At 41.9% G+C, this 17,631-nt stretch overlaps 1 protein-coding gene across 1 annotated transcript in view; it reads right to left on the minus strand.

Moving 5' to 3' along the window:
• MOB1B (MOB kinase activator 1B) overlaps nt 1-17,631 on the minus strand; it is a 70,330-nt gene that overhangs the window by 8,224 nt on the left and 44,475 nt on the right. The window contains exons 2-4 of the mRNA XM_043970566.1: nt 17,366-17,532; nt 13,159-13,252; nt 3,607-3,740 (exon numbers count right to left, since the gene is read on the minus strand). Coding sequence (XP_043826501.1) covers nt 3,607-3,740; nt 13,159-13,252; nt 17,366-17,532 — 395 coding nt within the window. The remainder of the gene's footprint in view (nt 1-3,606; nt 3,741-13,158; nt 13,253-17,365; nt 17,533-17,631) is intronic.

The raw sequence follows: 17,631 nt of genomic DNA on the forward strand, positions 1-17,631 counted from the left end.
TAAAGTGAGGCAATTGGGGTTAAGTGACTTGCCCAGGGTCACACAGCTAGTAAGTGTTAAGTGTCTGAGGCCGGATTTGAGCTCAGGTACTCCTGACTCCAGGGCTGGTGCTCTATCCACTGTGCCACCTAGCTGCCTCTGCAGCAAACAATCTTTCCCATAGATTCACCAGTAGCTACAGGAGGAGCTCATGTAGTTTTCAAAACTTAGAGATTGTCATTTTAAGTTCATAGCTTCCTATCCTTCATTTAAGAATAATCTCCTCATATGCAGTGGGGGACTGTCTTTGTTCTGATATAACTGTGTCAGTTCCCTACACATACTTATTACCTCGGACACCAGAACTTTATCAAAGACATTAAATGCATTTTCCCCCCAATTGAGTGTTTCGTTTCACTTCTTATGCTCATCAATTATGTTTGTATACACAATAAAGTTTTAATTTCAAGTAACTACAGTTACATGACTGTCTCTATGCTTATTTGGTTAAGAATTCTCCCCTCAACTACAACCGTACACAGGGACCTCCTTTGCTTTTCACTTATTGTACGGCAGGACCTTTAATATTCAGGGAATGTGTCCATTCTGAGCTTATTGGGGTATGTGGCACATGATACAAAACGCCGGACTAACCCCATTTGCTGTCAGGCTGCTTCCCAGCTTCCCAACAGTTCCTGTTTAAGGCGGAGTCCTTCCTCAAGTAACTCACATTCTCAAGTCTGCTGAACACTGACCAACTGTTATTTACTTCTGACTCTTCTCTATCTAGTCACTGGCTAGTGATCTCTCTCTCTCTCACACTCACACACACACACACACACACACACACACACACACACACACACACACACACACCCCAGTATGAAATGGTGGTGTAATGAAGAGAGAGATGGATTCGGAGTCAGGAAAGCCTCAGATCCTTACTGGCTGTGAGACCCTGGGAAGATCACTTGACCTACCTGTGCCTCAGTTCTCTCATCTATAAAACAAGGGGGTTGACTCAATGACCTCTAAAGTTCTTTCCATTTCTAACTCTATGGTCCTTTGGTTTTCATCATTGCTGCTTTCTAATATATTCTGAGGTCTGAAGGTGTTATTCCCCATACATGACCTCCCATTATTTCCTTTGAGATTTCAAAGTTTTGCTCCTCCGATTTTGTTATATAAAGTTCCCCTGGGTAGTTTGATTAGTTTAAGACTAAATCTGTAAATTAAGTTTAAGTATAATCATGATTTTTATTATATCGGTTGATTCCAATCACGAGCACTGGAGACGTCCTCCAATTACTTTTTTTTAAGTTTCTTTGAGTGTTTTTTAATTGTATCTATATAAGTCTTAAGCATGGATTGGTGGACCAATTCTCAAATAATGTTATGGTTCTCTTGAATAGAGAGAGGAAGAAAACAAGCATTTATTAGAAACCTAATATGTGGCAGGCACTACACTAAGTGCTTTACAAATATTTTCTCATTTTATCTTCACAACCATCCAGGAGGTAAGAGCTATTATTATACTCATTTCACAGATAAGGAAACTGAGGCAGGCAAAAGTTAAGTAACTTGCCCAGGATCACAAAGCTAGTAAGTGTCTGAGGTCAAATTTGAACTCAGGTTTTCCTGACTCTAAGGCTCTTTTAAATACCCAGAAATTAAAAGTTAAATCAATCTATTCTCCAAACAAGCAAAAATCCATCAAGTTAAACATATCAGGTTTTAGTCAACAGGAAACACCAATGACTTAACCAAGCTGATTGCAATGTTCTTTTCATTAAACTACTGGAAATAATGCTTTCAGCTTTAAATAGATGAAAGCTACTTCATCTACTGTGCTACCAGCTGCCTCTAATGGGACTTCCCCTTCTATCTGTTCCTTTTGGATTTTGTTACTGTTGTATAGAAATGTTGATCTTTTTTGTGGGTTTATTCTGATCTGTTATCCAGGCACTTGTTTCTTTACTGATTTCTCTAGGTTTTCTAAGGAAACTATCATTTTAACTATTTAATTATCATAATAGGAATAGGCCTTCTAGTGTTTCCCCATTGAAAATAATGCTTTGGTTTTAGATCTATATTTGCCATTCTACCTCGACGCTTTATAGGGCTCCTTCTAACGCCTTTTCTTTTTGGAGAAATCTGTACAGTAGTTACTATTGTTCTTTAAGTGTAAGGAGCTCTGTTTGAAAAGATTCTCTTTTGCTGAACCATCATAAAACATACTCAAACCTCATAATCTGAAGGCATGGTCAAATGGCACAGACAACTCTCCCCTTTCACCCCTGCAGCCTCCTCCACACCAACTATTTTGGGAAAAAGGACGTGATCCTTGTCCAAGGTCACAGCACACAGAGCAGGGTGGCTCAGCTTGATTTCTAGAAGAGGGCTTTTAATACTAACATTTACTCAACAGCAGAAAATACTGATTATAGGAAAACAAATATTCAGTTACGTCTAAAGTCTTTACTCTTTCCCTCTCTTCTCTACCAGTCAATTTTTTCATTACTCTACGATCATGTCTGTCCAAGAACTAAATGTGATTCCTGCTCAACAAACTAATCCTTTATATTTTATAGCATATTTATAGTAATCATTAACCATTAAGTTAGAAAATAAAAATCCTTGGGGCTTTTCTAGAACTTGCTATAGAAATGAATGATCAAGACATAAGTTTTGTATGGGTAAGAAAATTACATGGCAAGGAAAGGAGACGAGTGCAAAGTCGCTACAAAAAGCCTACAGCTTTCTGTCTAAATATCCCAGAGGTTACAAATATCACAGGTGGATCGTAGTTTCAAAATCATAGTGATACAAAGTAGACAAGTCAGTCTTCTTAGATTTAGCATGGGATGCCACCCTCACCCCCCAAGATTTAACGGACTCAATAAGTGTCTCAACAATAATAGCAAATAATAGCAATTATTTACCTACCAACAAGTCTTTTTTCTGGCCTGTTTTTTAATGAGTTGCCCTCCTGGGCAGCATGTTATATAAGTCCCATGCACAACTATTATCATGGTGCTTTCTATCATATAAAAAGCCATCTTTGAATGGATAAATTCATGACAATTTTTAACCCAGAATACCATATACCATTTTAGGAAATGGAATGATAATATTAATGGGGAGGGTAGGAAGTTAATTTTTTCTTTAATCTAACTTGAAAAGAAACACACGTAAACATTTTGTAATGTAAAAACAGTGAGAAGCAGCAGGGTGTGTCTTGATAGCACTAGAGTCACAAAGACTTGGGTTCAAACTTGGCTTCTGACCTACTGACTGGCTGTTAGCTAATCTAAACAACAATGTAAAACTCCATTACAGATGACTTCCTAATCTCCATCAGGAAGCAGCATTTCTGTACTGGGACTTGCCTACACCCATGGAATCACAGGTCCCAACCAAACCACTACCAAACCTCTCAAATGAGGAAGGAGGCAATATTTCTTGGGGCGTGGCACTCCTCATATCAGTACTAGTAGACCACCCCCGTGAGGCAGGAGAGAAACAGAGCAGGGACCAGCAACCGAGTGAGGAGAGAGCTGGTGCTCCCATAAGCAGAGAGAATCCCAGGCGACGTCACTGCATCCAGATTCTACCAGTGATTTTTACCTATTTTGGAGGGAAACAATGTCTCATCATCCAACTGGTCTTGTACCCAAGTCATCAGGTAATCAATATACTTTGGCGCAGAGCACTTAATAGGCTTCTTTATGTTGGTTCCATCTGCCCAATGATACTCATATCTGAATTAGAAAAGACATAAAATGTCAACATACATATACTTGTTTAAAAGGAATTCATTTTTCTTCCCCAAATACTAATTTTTTAAAATATCAGGACCGACACCGTCATTTTTTAAAAATAAATTTTTTGGGGGGGAGCAATGGGGTTTAAGTGACTTGCCCAGGGTCACGCAGCTAGTAAGTGTCAAGTGTCTGAGGCACAATTTGAACTCAGGTCCTCCTGAATCCAGGGCCGGTGCTCTATCCACTATAGCACCACCTAGCTGCCCCAACACCGTCATCTTGATGTAATATTTAGCTTTGGGTTTTATGACCAACTGCTATTACTGGGCAGCTGCCTTCATGTCAGTCTTCCCACTTCAAGGCCAGGTCCCCCCACCTACTACTTGTTATTTCTACTTCACTCTCTTTCATTCATAACCTTTAGGTCAGACAATTATATAAATTCCAGAGGACGATGAACTGTTTACTTCCCTGTTCCATGGTGATTTCTTTCTAAGCTCAGTAGTTTGTTTTACTGAATGAAAAGAATTCCTCCCACATAAGTTAGGCCTTTTCAACTGGTTTTAAGGGTTTTGTTTTGAGGCATTTGTTGCTGGGTTTAAGGCTTTTGGAGGGGAGTGTTAAGGTACAGATGACGGAAATGTTTCAACAAACTTTTCTGAAAATCTTTGATTTAAAGATATACAAGTCTCAAGGGAAAAAAATCAGTACTGGCAATACAGAAAGCTGCAAAGAATTGGCTAACTTCAATAATTATTGTTTTCAAAAACGGCATTTGAGAATTCAGATGTTTCACTAAGGAAAAAAACACAAAGTTCCAATTCTACACTGATAAGATGTCATTTTTCCGAAGATTATGTTTTACCATCTACTTCTTTTTTTTTCTTTTCTTTTTTTTTTTTGTGGGGCAATGGGGGTTAAGTGACTTGCCCAGGGTCACACAGCTGGTAAGTGTCAAATGTCTGAGGCCGGATTTGAACTCAGGTACTCCTGACTCCAGGGCCAGTGCTCTATCCACTGAGCCACCTAGCTGCCCCCTACCATCTACTTCTAATTTAAGATGAATTGGCTAGGGAATTAATCCAGGTATCCTCCTTATTCTCCCAAATATACCATTACATCTTCATCAATCTGAGGTGAGTAACACAAGTATTACTGGTAACTGTGAAGTTAATTTTGTGTTCTTCCCCCACCTTGCTTTGAATCCAAAGTATAAAATAACTGTCTGTGGCAAATCTGAGGAAGAAGAATTGACAGGCAATAGCTTGATTAAAATGACATGTCTAGGGGCAGTGGTTAAAGCACCGGTCCTGAATTCAGGAGTACCTGAGTTCAAATCCAGCCTCAGACACTTGACACTTACTAGCTGTGTGACCCTGGGCAAGTCACTTAATCCCCATTGCCTACAAAACAAAACAAAAAAATGACATGTCTAGTGACTTAATAAGGAACAGAATATGTAATAGAGAAAAAACAAAGCCCACCAGATAGATGATTACTACGTTAATAGGTTCCTCATCTGTAAAATGAGACGACCTCTAAAGTATTCCCAACCCCAAATTACTCATCCCCAACTCCAGGTGGTAAAAGACTTACCCTCTGAGGGCTTAAAGAGCACCTAGTTTGTAGCATCCACTTAAAATCAATCCCATTTCCAAACCAGAGCCCTCCCTGCCTTCTCCTTTTCATGTGAAATACCCTTTTTGGCTCTGGTACATTTTTTCGATGTACCTTTTAAAAATAAGGGATCAAAGGGGGCAGCTAGGTGGTGCAGTGGATGAAGCACCGGCCCTGGATTCAGGAGGACCTGAGTTCAAATCTGGCCTCAGACACTTGACACTTGCTAGCTGTGTGACCCTGGGCAAGTCACTTAACCCTCATTGCCCCCCCCCCTCCAAAAAAGGGGATCAAAGATGGCAAGAGCAAAAGGAATAGCTAGTAGGGGGCAGCTAGGTGGCACAGTGGATAGAGCACTGTCCCTGGATTCAGGAGGATCTGAGTTCAAATCTGGCCTCAGACACTTGACACTTGCTAGCTATGTGACCCTGGGCAAGTCATTTAATCCTCGTTGCCCTGCAAAAAAAAAAGAAATAGCTTGTGCAAACCTTACTCCAAATGTTTTTTTTTAATTAATAATGGATGAAGTGGTACCACAGTGCACAGAGTTCTGGGCCTGGGGTCAAGAAGACTCTTGTTCAAATTCAGCCTTAGACACCTACTAACTGTGTGACCCTGGACAAGTCACATGAGTTTCCTCATCTGTAAAATGAGATAAATAATAGCATATGCCTCCCAGAGTTGTTGCTGGGTTCAATTAAGATAATATCTGTGAAGCACTTTACAAATTTTAAAGCTGTATATAAATGCTAGCTGCTATTCTTGCTGCTATTGCTATTTTCATATGTATACACTATGACTTCCAAGTCTTTTCTGCTTTATTTATGCCTGATCAGACTCACTCTTTTTTGTATCTGATCTTTTGTTCCACCTATTATCTTACTTTTTAAAAGTTTATTTTTAATCCAACACCCCCAAAATTCCGTATACTAAGTAGTAACTAAAAGTTAAGAAAAACCAACCAGCAGATTAGCTGTGTCTGCAATGTCAGCTTCATTCTCCTCCTTCTTTTTGGGACGGGTGTGTAGCTCTAGTCGGGATTGGTCACGACTAATCAGTGTTGCTAAGTTTTTCAAAGTCCTCTTTCTTTACAACACCATTTTATAAACTGTCCCCTGGTTCTGCACACTTTGGTCTATAGCTGTTCCTATGTGACAGAACCTTTCAGATTATGCTTGTTACTTCCCTTTGTTTCTAATCCCTTGCCATTTCTAGCACTATGATGACTAAGACTGTGGATAATGGACATCCTTGATTTACCCCCGGCCTAACTGCAAAGACCTCTGGTTTATCTCCATCACATAATGTGCTGGCTCTTGGTTGTAGGATACTATTTAACCATATTGAAAGGAAAGGGTCATGGATTCCTATGCTTTCTAGTGGTTTGTGTGGTTTTGGTTTCATTTTTTTTTTAACAGAAACGAGTACTGTATTTTGTCAAAATCTTTGTGTTTACTGATATAATATTGTGATTTTGATGGTTTATCACCTTATATCCAGACTATTGATGCCCAATTCATTGTTTTTTTTCTCTTGTGTTGATTAAAATCTTGAAAGATATAAAATGTCTCCTAGAGAATGCTTTGGCTACTTTGCCAAAGTTTTAGTATGCTGTCATTTTTGGTGAAATTTTCTATCGTTTCTCAGATATGTTCTTTAATCTACAAATTCTTTACGGTTAAATTATTTAGCCTTCAATTTATTTGTAGCCCTTTCTTCAAATGTCCCTTATTGAACAATTTTTATTGTTTTGTGTTTAATATTTCTGCTTTTTTACATCTATCTTTGAGGTTCTTATGGCCTACTACATGATCACTTTTTATAAATCCCATGTTTGTTCCTTTAATTTCCTATTCAGTAACTGCCAAAGATCTAGCATATTTAACTTTGTAAAATTCCATTCAGATCTTTGACTTATTTCTTATTTGTATGTTTAGGTCTTAGAGGAGTACCTTGATTGTTGTTTGAATGTCTGTTTTTTCCCATAAATCAATTAATTTTTAAGTATTCAGATGCTATGCCACTTTGTGAATCTACATTAAACGTTGACACTGTATATGGTGACTTTAAGCATAATGTGGCTCTTCTACAAGTCTATTTTAACACTTCATTGTCTGAGAGATCATGACCATTACTTCTACTTTTCTGATTTTGCCCAAAGTCTACTAGATTTTGTTCTCACTTTTCAGTTGAATTTTGTTTTAATCTGTTTTAAGTGTTTCAAGTGTTATAATATTGTATTGGATTGTACTTCCTAACATATTCCAGTGCCCTTCTTTCTATTGTGAGGTCATCACAGTGTAAATGCAGTGCTAGGTGTGAAGGCAGAAGAGCAGAGTTCAAATCCTGCCTCAGACACTTAGAGATCATCTGGAAAACAAGGATAATATCTACCTCCTGAGATCGTTGTGAGGATATTATATAATATTTCTAAAGTGCTTTTAAATGTTTTCTAATACTAGCTATTATCATCGTTGTATATTTCCCTTCATCTTATCCTTTTATATTTTTCTCTTTTCCCCTAATTCCTCTGCTACAAAGAAGAAAAGGGTTTTGAGACACAAGGCACGACTGAGCAATGATGATCTATATCTAAGGCAATTTGCTTGGGTTGGTCTTCACTTCCCCTTGCCCAGGCCCTGATTGCCGGTGTCCGTGTTTCTGTCTTTGTCTCTCTTTCCTTTCACTCTCCCTTCATGCTCCACCTGCCAAAGCTAGAGTTTATTTTGCTTAAGATGAACCATTTCTGAATCTATCTTCCCTTCTCTATATTTCCACTTGATTTTCCCAGTTTAATGTGCTTCTACAAACTCTTGATTCTGAAAAATAATAAATTCCATCCTCTTCCTCCCTCTTTCTTCTCTGGTGTATTCCTTTTCCCTTCCCTTTTCTTTTATATCTTAAGATCACCAGTGTTCCACAGCTGCTCACAGGTCCTCTCTTTTTAATCCCTCCACGATTTTTAGACATTATTAGGGTTTCCAGGGGACACTTGTTTCTTCTACTCCTAACAATATAAACACTAGAGCTCCTTCTAATGACTTTTCCATTTTCCTTGGTCCCTGTGCTTGCACTTCAAAGGTATCTAGTCACCTGCCCTTCTGGTCAAATCCAACATAGGCTTCTGAGCCTTGGCTTTAGGTCAGGGGGACGGCTGCAAGCTCCATGTTTCCTGATGCAAGCCCCCGGCCCTACTCCCATCACACAGCTTCAGGCTTAACACTTCTCTGACTCAGTGAAAGTCCTTACACTGGAACATTTCCCGGAGCAATGCTCCAGGGCCAGGTTTCTCTGGCCGTGCCCATTCCTTAGCATCCACAGGCTTCTGGCTATCTCTTTATGTGGACATAGGCTGGCAAAATCCACTTACTGTAGTTTCTCCTTGGATTTCTTGATTCTTGGCCTAGTGCCTTAAAAAAAAATCCTTGTGGAAGTACTGTGAGGGGGCTGGGTCATTCTGCTTCCCCTCATCTTGAAGAGTATTTGCATTATCCTACTATCAACAGACTCTAGCCATTTCAGAGGCCAGAGAAGTGAGGCACCATAAAAGTATGCCCTCCTTTCTTTATCTCATGATATGTTAAATAATATTAGTTTAAAGAGACAGTCCTAAGAGACATAATTCGATCCCTCTCACTAGGTACTGATGCAAAGTAATTGGTCTGCATCCACTGGTTCTGATCATTTAAGCTAGGTATGTGGTGACATAACAATAAATCATATCTACCAAGCCAGAGAAATGAGTCAAAACCAGGTCTCTTCTAACATTCAAGGCCAATCTAAGAAAAGGAAAAGCAGCCCTGTTGTGAAAATACTTTCAAAGGCACACCAATGAAAGGAGGAAGGGAGAGAGTAACAAGACAAACATAACCATAGGTATGTTCGTGTGCATAGCTTCAAGGCACAGAAATCTGGCTTCCCAATTAAATGAGGTTCTTAAGAACCTATTCTCCTTAAGCAGCAGGTATTTAATTTTCAAAATGAATAACCAAACCCCCCCCCCAATGTAGTATTTAAATGGAAAAAGAGAAATATCTGTTTTCAGAGATAAACTGAAGAAGACTTGAACACCCACACAGAGTACAGATAAGACTAATATTAGAAAGGTGACCCACCCAATGTTTCAGACCAAATGGTCCTTTTCTCAAGATAAGAGTCCTTGCCAACCACCCTCTGCAGGCGATCTGCTATTAAAAGAAGCCATTACCTTTCAATAGGCCACACCTAAATGGAATACTGCCCAAGCCAGCAGCCTCCTTAAACACCAAAGATTAAAATGTCAAGTTATTAAAACATTTAGGGTTAGAACAAACCATTACATAATCCCACATTTCTGCTCTTTATCAAGACCGAGTTGCTTTCTGAAAGTCACAAAGCATGAGACCAAAGAAGAGAGGAGGAAAGGAAAATAGCTTCGTTCTCCCGCTAAGAAGGCAAAACTATTTAAAGAGGCTGACAAAAATGACCTCAACTATTCTTCAAGTAGTCACGGCGAGCAGTGGCTTTTAGATGTGCTAACATGGAGATTTCAGTGTCCTCCCAGGCATCTCTCCTCAACAAATACTTAAACTGAGGCGAAACATTCTGACTCTGCCAAGTCAAAAGGAATAATAAATAAATATCCTTATCTTTGTTGGGTAGTTTTTAGGAACTCTGAAAGGGCCAGTGAAAAGCAAGCGATGCAATATCTTCCTATCAGGAGACCAGGCAAGTCTGAAAGCCTGCAAAGGTAAATTTACATACTGTGTGTGTGTGTGTGTGTGTGTGTGTGTGTATGAGAGAGACAATGAGGATTAAGTGACTTGCCCAGGGTCACACAGCTAGTAAGTGTCAAGTGTCTCAGGCTGGATTTGAACTCAGGTCCTCCTGAATCCAGGGCTGGTGCTCTATCCACTGGGCCACCTAGCTGCCCCCCCTACATACTCTTTAAAGATCAAAGATGCAGAGCTGGAAGACACCTTGGCCAGTGATACCTAGCTTTGCAGATGATGAAACTGAGGTATAGACTTTAAACAACTTGCCCAAGACATAAAGATTTGAACTCAAGCCCACAACTCTCCCTTGTTTTCCCTTAATACCAAGTATCTTCCCTGTCTAGTACACCACTTAAAAGCTACAGAAGAAAGAGACTTAACAAGTAGCCTATGCATGACGGTGAGAAAGGAGTAGGGAAATTTCACTCCTAAGGAATACTTCACTGACTTCTTTTAGTGACAGCACCATCTAGGGCAGAGTGAACTGAGTTTTGTGGGAGAGAAATAGGCAATTACCAGGAAATACAAACTCTAGGAAAAATGAGTACTTTTTCCCTATGACCTATTAGTTTATGCTTTAAGTACTTCTCCAAAGGGATCCCACCATTGTTAAGGAAGCAGATTAGCAAGAGGTCGAAGTATCTGGAGTGTATTGGCAGGAAGCTGAGTACCTGACTCAATCCAACATTTCTTAAGCACTATGTGAAGCACTTTGTGATGTTTAAAATCTAATGTGTGGGAGGGCAGCTAGGTGGTGCAGTGGATAGAGCACCAGCCCTGGATTCAGGAAGACCCGAGTTCAAATCCAGCCCCAGACACTTGACACTGAATAGCTGTGTGACCCCAGGCAAGTCACTTAACCCTCATTGCCCCTCAAAACAAACAAACAAAAACAAAACAAAAACAAACCAACCAAAACAAAATCTAATGTGTGGTGGTCTCTGTCCTAAGTGTAGGGAAAATGAGCTAGAGTTTACTTATAAATTAGAAGATTTAGCACCAGTTTTGGGCATTAAGCATTTATTAAAGTATATTAGATGTTAGTAAAGAGAGAACACGTGCCTCTGAAAGATAGGAAAGCCTAGCTAGGAGCTAAGGGAGAGAGAAGAGAAAAAGCCTCCTTCAGGCCCCCCAGAGAAAGCTGCTGTGCCTCTGAGAGCGGAAGCTCCCTGTGGGCCAGAAGACAGGCGGTCCCTACACCAAGCTAACTGTCTGGTAGCGTTCAAGTACATTGATCGACATGACTTGAAGGCATTTCCTTTTCCATTCTACAAATAACTGTCTTTGCATCTGACATGACAAAGGAGCAATAAGGAAAAATGACAAGTGGATAGTCCTCTGCTGAAAGCAGAAATTTGTCTTGTCTATTCTTTTTTTTTTTTGGGGGGGGGTAGATAAGGAAGGCAAAAATGACAGGTATTTTGGTTTACATATATATAAATGCTTCAGAAACAATCATCATTAACCAGCAAGTCTCCTGTAGTCATACAATAAAATGGACAGTTGGCTTCTTCAAGTTAAGTGGAATGTTACTGACTATATTTCTTAATTTAGATGTAGCAAAAAAGAATAAATATAGGAGACATAACTATAAAGTAATGAACTACTCTATAAAAAAGCAAAATAAAGATATCAAAACCTGAGACAGGGGGGCAGCTAGGTGGTGCAGTGGATGGAGCACCGGCCCTGGAGTCAGGAGTACCTGAGTTCAAATCTGGTCTCAGACACTTAACACTTACTAGCTGTGTGACCTTGGGCAAGTCACTTAACCCCAATTGCCTCACCAAAAACAAAACAAAAAAAAAAAAACCTGAGACAGTGTTGGAAAGGGACAGAAAACAAATCCACTGTTGTCTATTAAATTCCTTTGATGAACTAATGCAAATAGCTTTGTGCAAGGTTTTCTAACTGGTTCAGACAATATATCTGATTATCTGAGAGGCAGTGTGTTGCAGTGGGTAGCTGGAGGGTCAGGAAGAGCCGGGCTTAAGTCTGGCCTCTCCCGTATTCTAGCTTCCCTTCTCTCACCCACTAAGCAACTTCAGGAGCTCTCCAAAATGAGTGCCAGCTGAGCTGCAGGAAGCAGTGGTGGCCCTTAACTGTAGCCAACCCTACTGATCTATGGGTAAGGAAGCTGAGCTCCAAGAGGTGGAGAGACTGGTGCCCAAGATCACCTTACAAACAACGCAAGGCTCGCCCTCAGACCTTCCCCAAATGGCCAATCTTTCTATCCAAACATCACTCAGTCAAGTCTGGTGCATCAAGCCCTACCCCTATGCTGCCTGGGGACGCTTACAAACAAATGCCCGTCAGCCATCCCTGGCTGGGCCCTGGCCACACCCAGGCAGGTGGTACTTTCGTTCCTCCCTGATCATCCTCAAAGACTACTGCAAACTTCTCCTCCCTCTTTAGGCTTCCCACGCTGAAGATGTTGCTTCTTTATGGAGACAACTGAAGGCATGACATGAGCTGCTTTTGCCATTCACTTCATCTCAAAACCCCTTGATACCATCTTCTGATCTCCCCCCAGTCTCTTACAAAGAGGTGACCCTTCTCCTTGTCAAGCCACATGAAGCCCCCGGCCCCCCACCCCAGGCAAGAAAGCCTGAGTCATGTTCAGAGAACAGCAGCAGTGAGAGAGTTCAGGGTCACTGAAACCAAGCTGAGCTCAGAAGTCACCTTGTCCAACCATCATTTCACAGGTGAGGGAGCAGGGGCAGCCAGAGGTGCTGCTGACAGAGCTGAGCCTCCGGGCCCCAACACTCTGTCTGCCACACCACACTGCTGGAGACAAAGTTGGAAAGGCAGGTCTGGGCCGGGCACAGAGTGTGGAGGCCCCTGACTGTACACTAAGGAGGGGAAGCTTCAAGCATTATGCAATGGAAAGTCACAGCGCAATCTGGAGCGGGACACTAACACGACCAGGAATATTCAAACATACTTAAGGACTTCTTTTTGCCTGAATGTTCTCTATTGTTTCCCTCTCTCCCAGGGGTAGAAATAAAGAGAAAATGTAGGCTGAGTCATGCTCTTAGATATCTTACTTTGGGCCAGCTGACATCACGGGGCAGCTCTCCTCAGTACAGAAGTCCGTTATGGTCCCATAAAGCATATTGATCTGGTTGAAGAAATCCACAGCTGAAAAGTATTTCAAGAGTTAGTTCATGGAAATGGAATGAACAGAGACGTTAAATTTTAATCACATTCAACCCAATACTTTCTGTTTTCCTTAACTGTCAAATACCGCCCCCCCAGCTTTATGAAATAAATGAAGATGGAAATAATAATAACCCAGATGACACAGACATCATGGTCTGAAATAAAGCTACGAGTGATTTAAATTGTTATGTAAATTCTTATTTTATAATTTATAAATTAATTTCTCATTCGTCTTATTTAAATTCTGGAATGTCTGCTATTGTCAGGTCTACAGAGAGTCAGCTAATAATTCCACATCGTCTATAGCCCTTCAAGGAAAAGTTAGAAAAGGTTTTTATTACTTTTAGGGGCTTATGTGATTGCTGTCACAAATAAGGTTTTCCTCAATGAAATGGTACCACTCTCAAAAAATCAAAGTAGGGGGCGGCTAGGTGGCGCAGTGGATAAAGCACCGGCCCTGGATTCAGGAGTACCTGAGTTCAAATCCGGCCTCAGACACTTGACACTTACTAGCTGTGTGACCTTGGGCAAGTCACTTAACCTCCATTGCCCCACCAAAAAAACAAAAAAACAAAATTGAAAAAAAAAAAATCAAAGTAATTTTCCCAATGTAGAATCCTTTTCAAAGGCACATTCCACCCCAAATATCTTGATTTTAAGAAGCTCAACAACAGAATATGCCAAGATCTTTTTTAAAATGGGCTGGCTACTTGTATCTATTGAAATGGCAGCAGTAGGCAATAAGAAGTCTTTCAAAAACGGCATTCTCCAGGCAAGGAGAAATAAAGGCAGCCTCTGCCACACTGTCCGTGGCAAACTTGGTGGAACACAGGGACAAGAGTGACCCCAGAAGGCCCAGGCGCACTGTGATTTCAGAACAGGGAATTGTTGCTGTTTAGACTTTCCCCCAAAATTTGTGTCCAGCTCTTCATGACCACATTTGGAGTTTTCTTGACAGAGGGGGGTTGCCATTTGATTCTCCAGTTCATTTTTTATAGATGAGGAACTGAGGCAAACAGGGTTAAATGACTTTCCCAGGGTCATGCAGTTAGTGAGCATCTGAGGCCAAATCTGAACTCAGGTCTTCCTGCCCCGAGGGCCAGTGCTCTATCCACTCTGCCATAGGGGAGGCAGCTTCCAAATGAACAAAATCACAAATCCATCACAGAATCATACGGGAAGGGACTACAGTGGCCAGACAGCCCAACTCACACACAAGAGGCACTCCTTGAACAAGACCACCTAACCACCTGGACATGAAAGTTTCTCCATTTGCCTTCAACCCCTCGATGCCATTCAGTGTTCCTAGTCCAGGTTCATTTCTACCTTCCCCCTCTCTCCAAGGTCAACATTTAAACTCTTTTGAGGAGTTTGAAGAGAGCACCAGCTGAGAATCAGAAGAGCGCTCTCTCCCGCTAACTTCTCTGTGACTCTGGCAACTGATCTCACTTCATGTGAGGCCTCCCTCGCCCAGCCCTTACACTTCCAGGACAAAATCTAGCTGTCTTTTGTTGTTAGTGTTTCTGTCCTTTGTTCTTGAAGAGGACCTCGACCTCACCAGCCTCACTCTCTCCTCCAGAGCCATCCAGGTCCAGTGGCAAGATCGACATCAGGATGACTAGAGATGGCCCCGGCTGTTTAAGGGGCTAAGTGGCTTGCGCAGGGTCCCATCTGGCAGGACTTCTCTGAGTTCTTCTCTAGATCCCAGACCTTCTGAGTAACATGACCAAGTCTCTGCTCCTCCTTTCCTGTCTCAGAGGAATCCCCGCTCCTCGCTCATGGCGGCACCCCAAGTCTTTGCCAATCCACTGGTATCATGCCATCTGCCTACACACATGCTCCGAACTCCCCTGACCTTTCCCGACATTCCATGTCCTCTGGTTCCTGCTTCTTACTGACCAACTCCTAGTTCTTCCTCCCCCTCCCCTCCTCTGCAGTCTGGATTCCAACCCCACCATGCTACTGAATGGTTCTCTCAAAGGACACCAATGACCTGGGGCTGCCTCGTCATCAAATCTACCTTCATGATTCTTGCTCAATCTGTCTCCATCTTGATTTCTCTCCAACTGTAGTTTGCTTGTGACCATGCTGGTCTTTTAAATGTTTCCCCTCCCTTGGATGAGAAGACATTCCACGCTCCTGGTTTTCCTTCTGACCCTAACTGGTCTGCCTTCCTCTGCCCAGCCCTTTGTGTTGGTATTCCCCAAGGCTGTGTCCTTAGTCCTCTTCTCACCTCGTCTGATTGTTTCCCACAGCTTTATACTCTCTTTCTTCAGGCCTGACATTTTTGGGGAGCTTCAGATCAACGTTTAAAAAGAAGCATCTCCAGCTGGCTATTCCAACCAATAACTGCCTCAATGTAGTTAAAAACCAAATGAAGTATCTTTTTACCTATAACTACTCTCCCTTCTGACCTCCCTGTTTTTATTTAATGATTCAAGACACCAATGCCATGTCCAATACCTTGATGGTCAAACTTTCACCCTTTTTTCCTCTCATCCCCTACCCACAATCAATTCTTAAGTCCTATCCAACGTCTACATTACCTTTCCAACCCATCCCTTCCTCTCCATTCCTGCTTGATGAACTCTGTCGATGGCCTCCAGCCTTCACTTAATCCTTTAGAGTACACTGTCTCAGGATTGTGCACAGGGCAAACAAGGTCCACTCCTTTGCTTAAATCCTTCGACACATATTCAATCAAGTCCAAACGCCTCAGCCTGGCATTCCCAGATTCCCAAGTCTAGACTCCCAGGCGGCATCACCGTCGCTCTCTCCTCCCAAACACTTCCGCTAACCTCTCTTCCAGGCTTGGATCCGTCACCTGGAATGGCAAGGTAACAGCTCTGTGGAAATGCTCTCCCTCCTTTCAGGCCCAGACTGCATGGCCCTCTGCACGAGTCTCTCTTTCCCTGACCCTTCCCCTTCCCCTTGGAACTTAGCAAAGCACTTGTCTTTTCCCTTTCTCATGTTGGGGGGGGGGGGGGCAGGAATGACACATTATTCACCCTTATAAGAATGTGTATAAGTGCCAGACTAGCCCACTGGACTGGGACCTATTCCTGGTTTCCTCTCCTGCATCCAGCTCAGTGGTCCATGCATAGCTGGTCTACAATACATGTGTTTAATGTAAATAAGTATACTCTATCCTTGCTCTGCCTATCCCACACTTTCTAGCAGGTGGGCAGGACAAAATCCCTTCAAAGGGAGAGGAAACTTTCATGCATTACCAGGCACCTACTAGACACAGGGCACAGGAGACCACACAAACACCCTTCTAAAGAACTTCTCAGCCATGATACAGGCTCATAAACATAAGCATTTTTGTTACAAGGGAAAGAAAAGGTCTATGAGGAGTGTGAAGGCCAATCACTGGGCGCCTCTTCGTGACCCGAGAATGGCATCCCAAGAGACCCATAGCTTGCCCTGCCTCTGATCTGGGTGTCCATGCTATGGGACGAATTCCCTAGCATTAGGCTAATGAATGGACTTGTTCAGAGTTTATTTGGAGATTTGATAATTCCAGTCAAGGAAATTTAATTACAAATTCTACTCTGTGTGTCCTTCTCCTGACAATCTTTGTAGTTCCCATAAACTCTCCGTGGACAACAACACTGGCAATAGACTCGTTAGTCTCATTCAGCAACAATCCAAACATCATTATATCGTAGTGCTTCTCCTAATTTAGAGACGAGATCACTCAGGTTACTCCTGTAATTGGACTGTGTCTTATTGCGACAAGGCTTATACCAATTTCTGAGATAAAAAAAAATTCATTCATGAATACTTAAGAAACCTGTATCTTGAACCCCCTTTACATCTCTATCCTTTCCTCACTTCAATGCACCACCATCGACCAACAACATCATCACACTATACCTGAAAAATCCTTTTCCCCCAAGGAGCTAATGGATGCATGTAATTCATCTTTATCACATGGCCATCTAATTTCAACTTAAAGCAACTTCAAACAACAAAGGCAGATCAGAAACTTGAGGCATCTGTTCCTAACTCAATCCCACTAAAGCCAAGTGCAAAGCCAAGTGTTCACAACAAGGCATGAGTGAGCGAGAGGTGAGAGAGTCCACTTACTGTTCACCGCGACCCACTCGTTCAAGTCCTCCCCCTCAGGAAGCATAACTGCTGTCCGCAAGTTGCCGCTGCCGAGGGTGGCTTCCGCGTGTTTCAGGAGCTCGTACTGGTGAGAGCCTTCTGGAATGTTCTTCTTTGGCTTAAAGGTTTTGGAGGATCGACTACCACTGTGAGTAGGGAAAGAAAATAAGTTACTCACTACTTCAGGCAGAGCATTTTGTAACCTTATCAATACAGTGTGTCCCGCACAACAGATGTTTCCTAAC

This window comes from Dromiciops gliroides, chromosome 6 (assembly GCF_019393635.1).
Source record: "Dromiciops gliroides isolate mDroGli1 chromosome 6, mDroGli1.pri, whole genome shotgun sequence".
NCBI classification, from domain to species: Eukaryota; Metazoa; Chordata; class Mammalia; order Microbiotheria; family Microbiotheriidae; genus Dromiciops; species Dromiciops gliroides.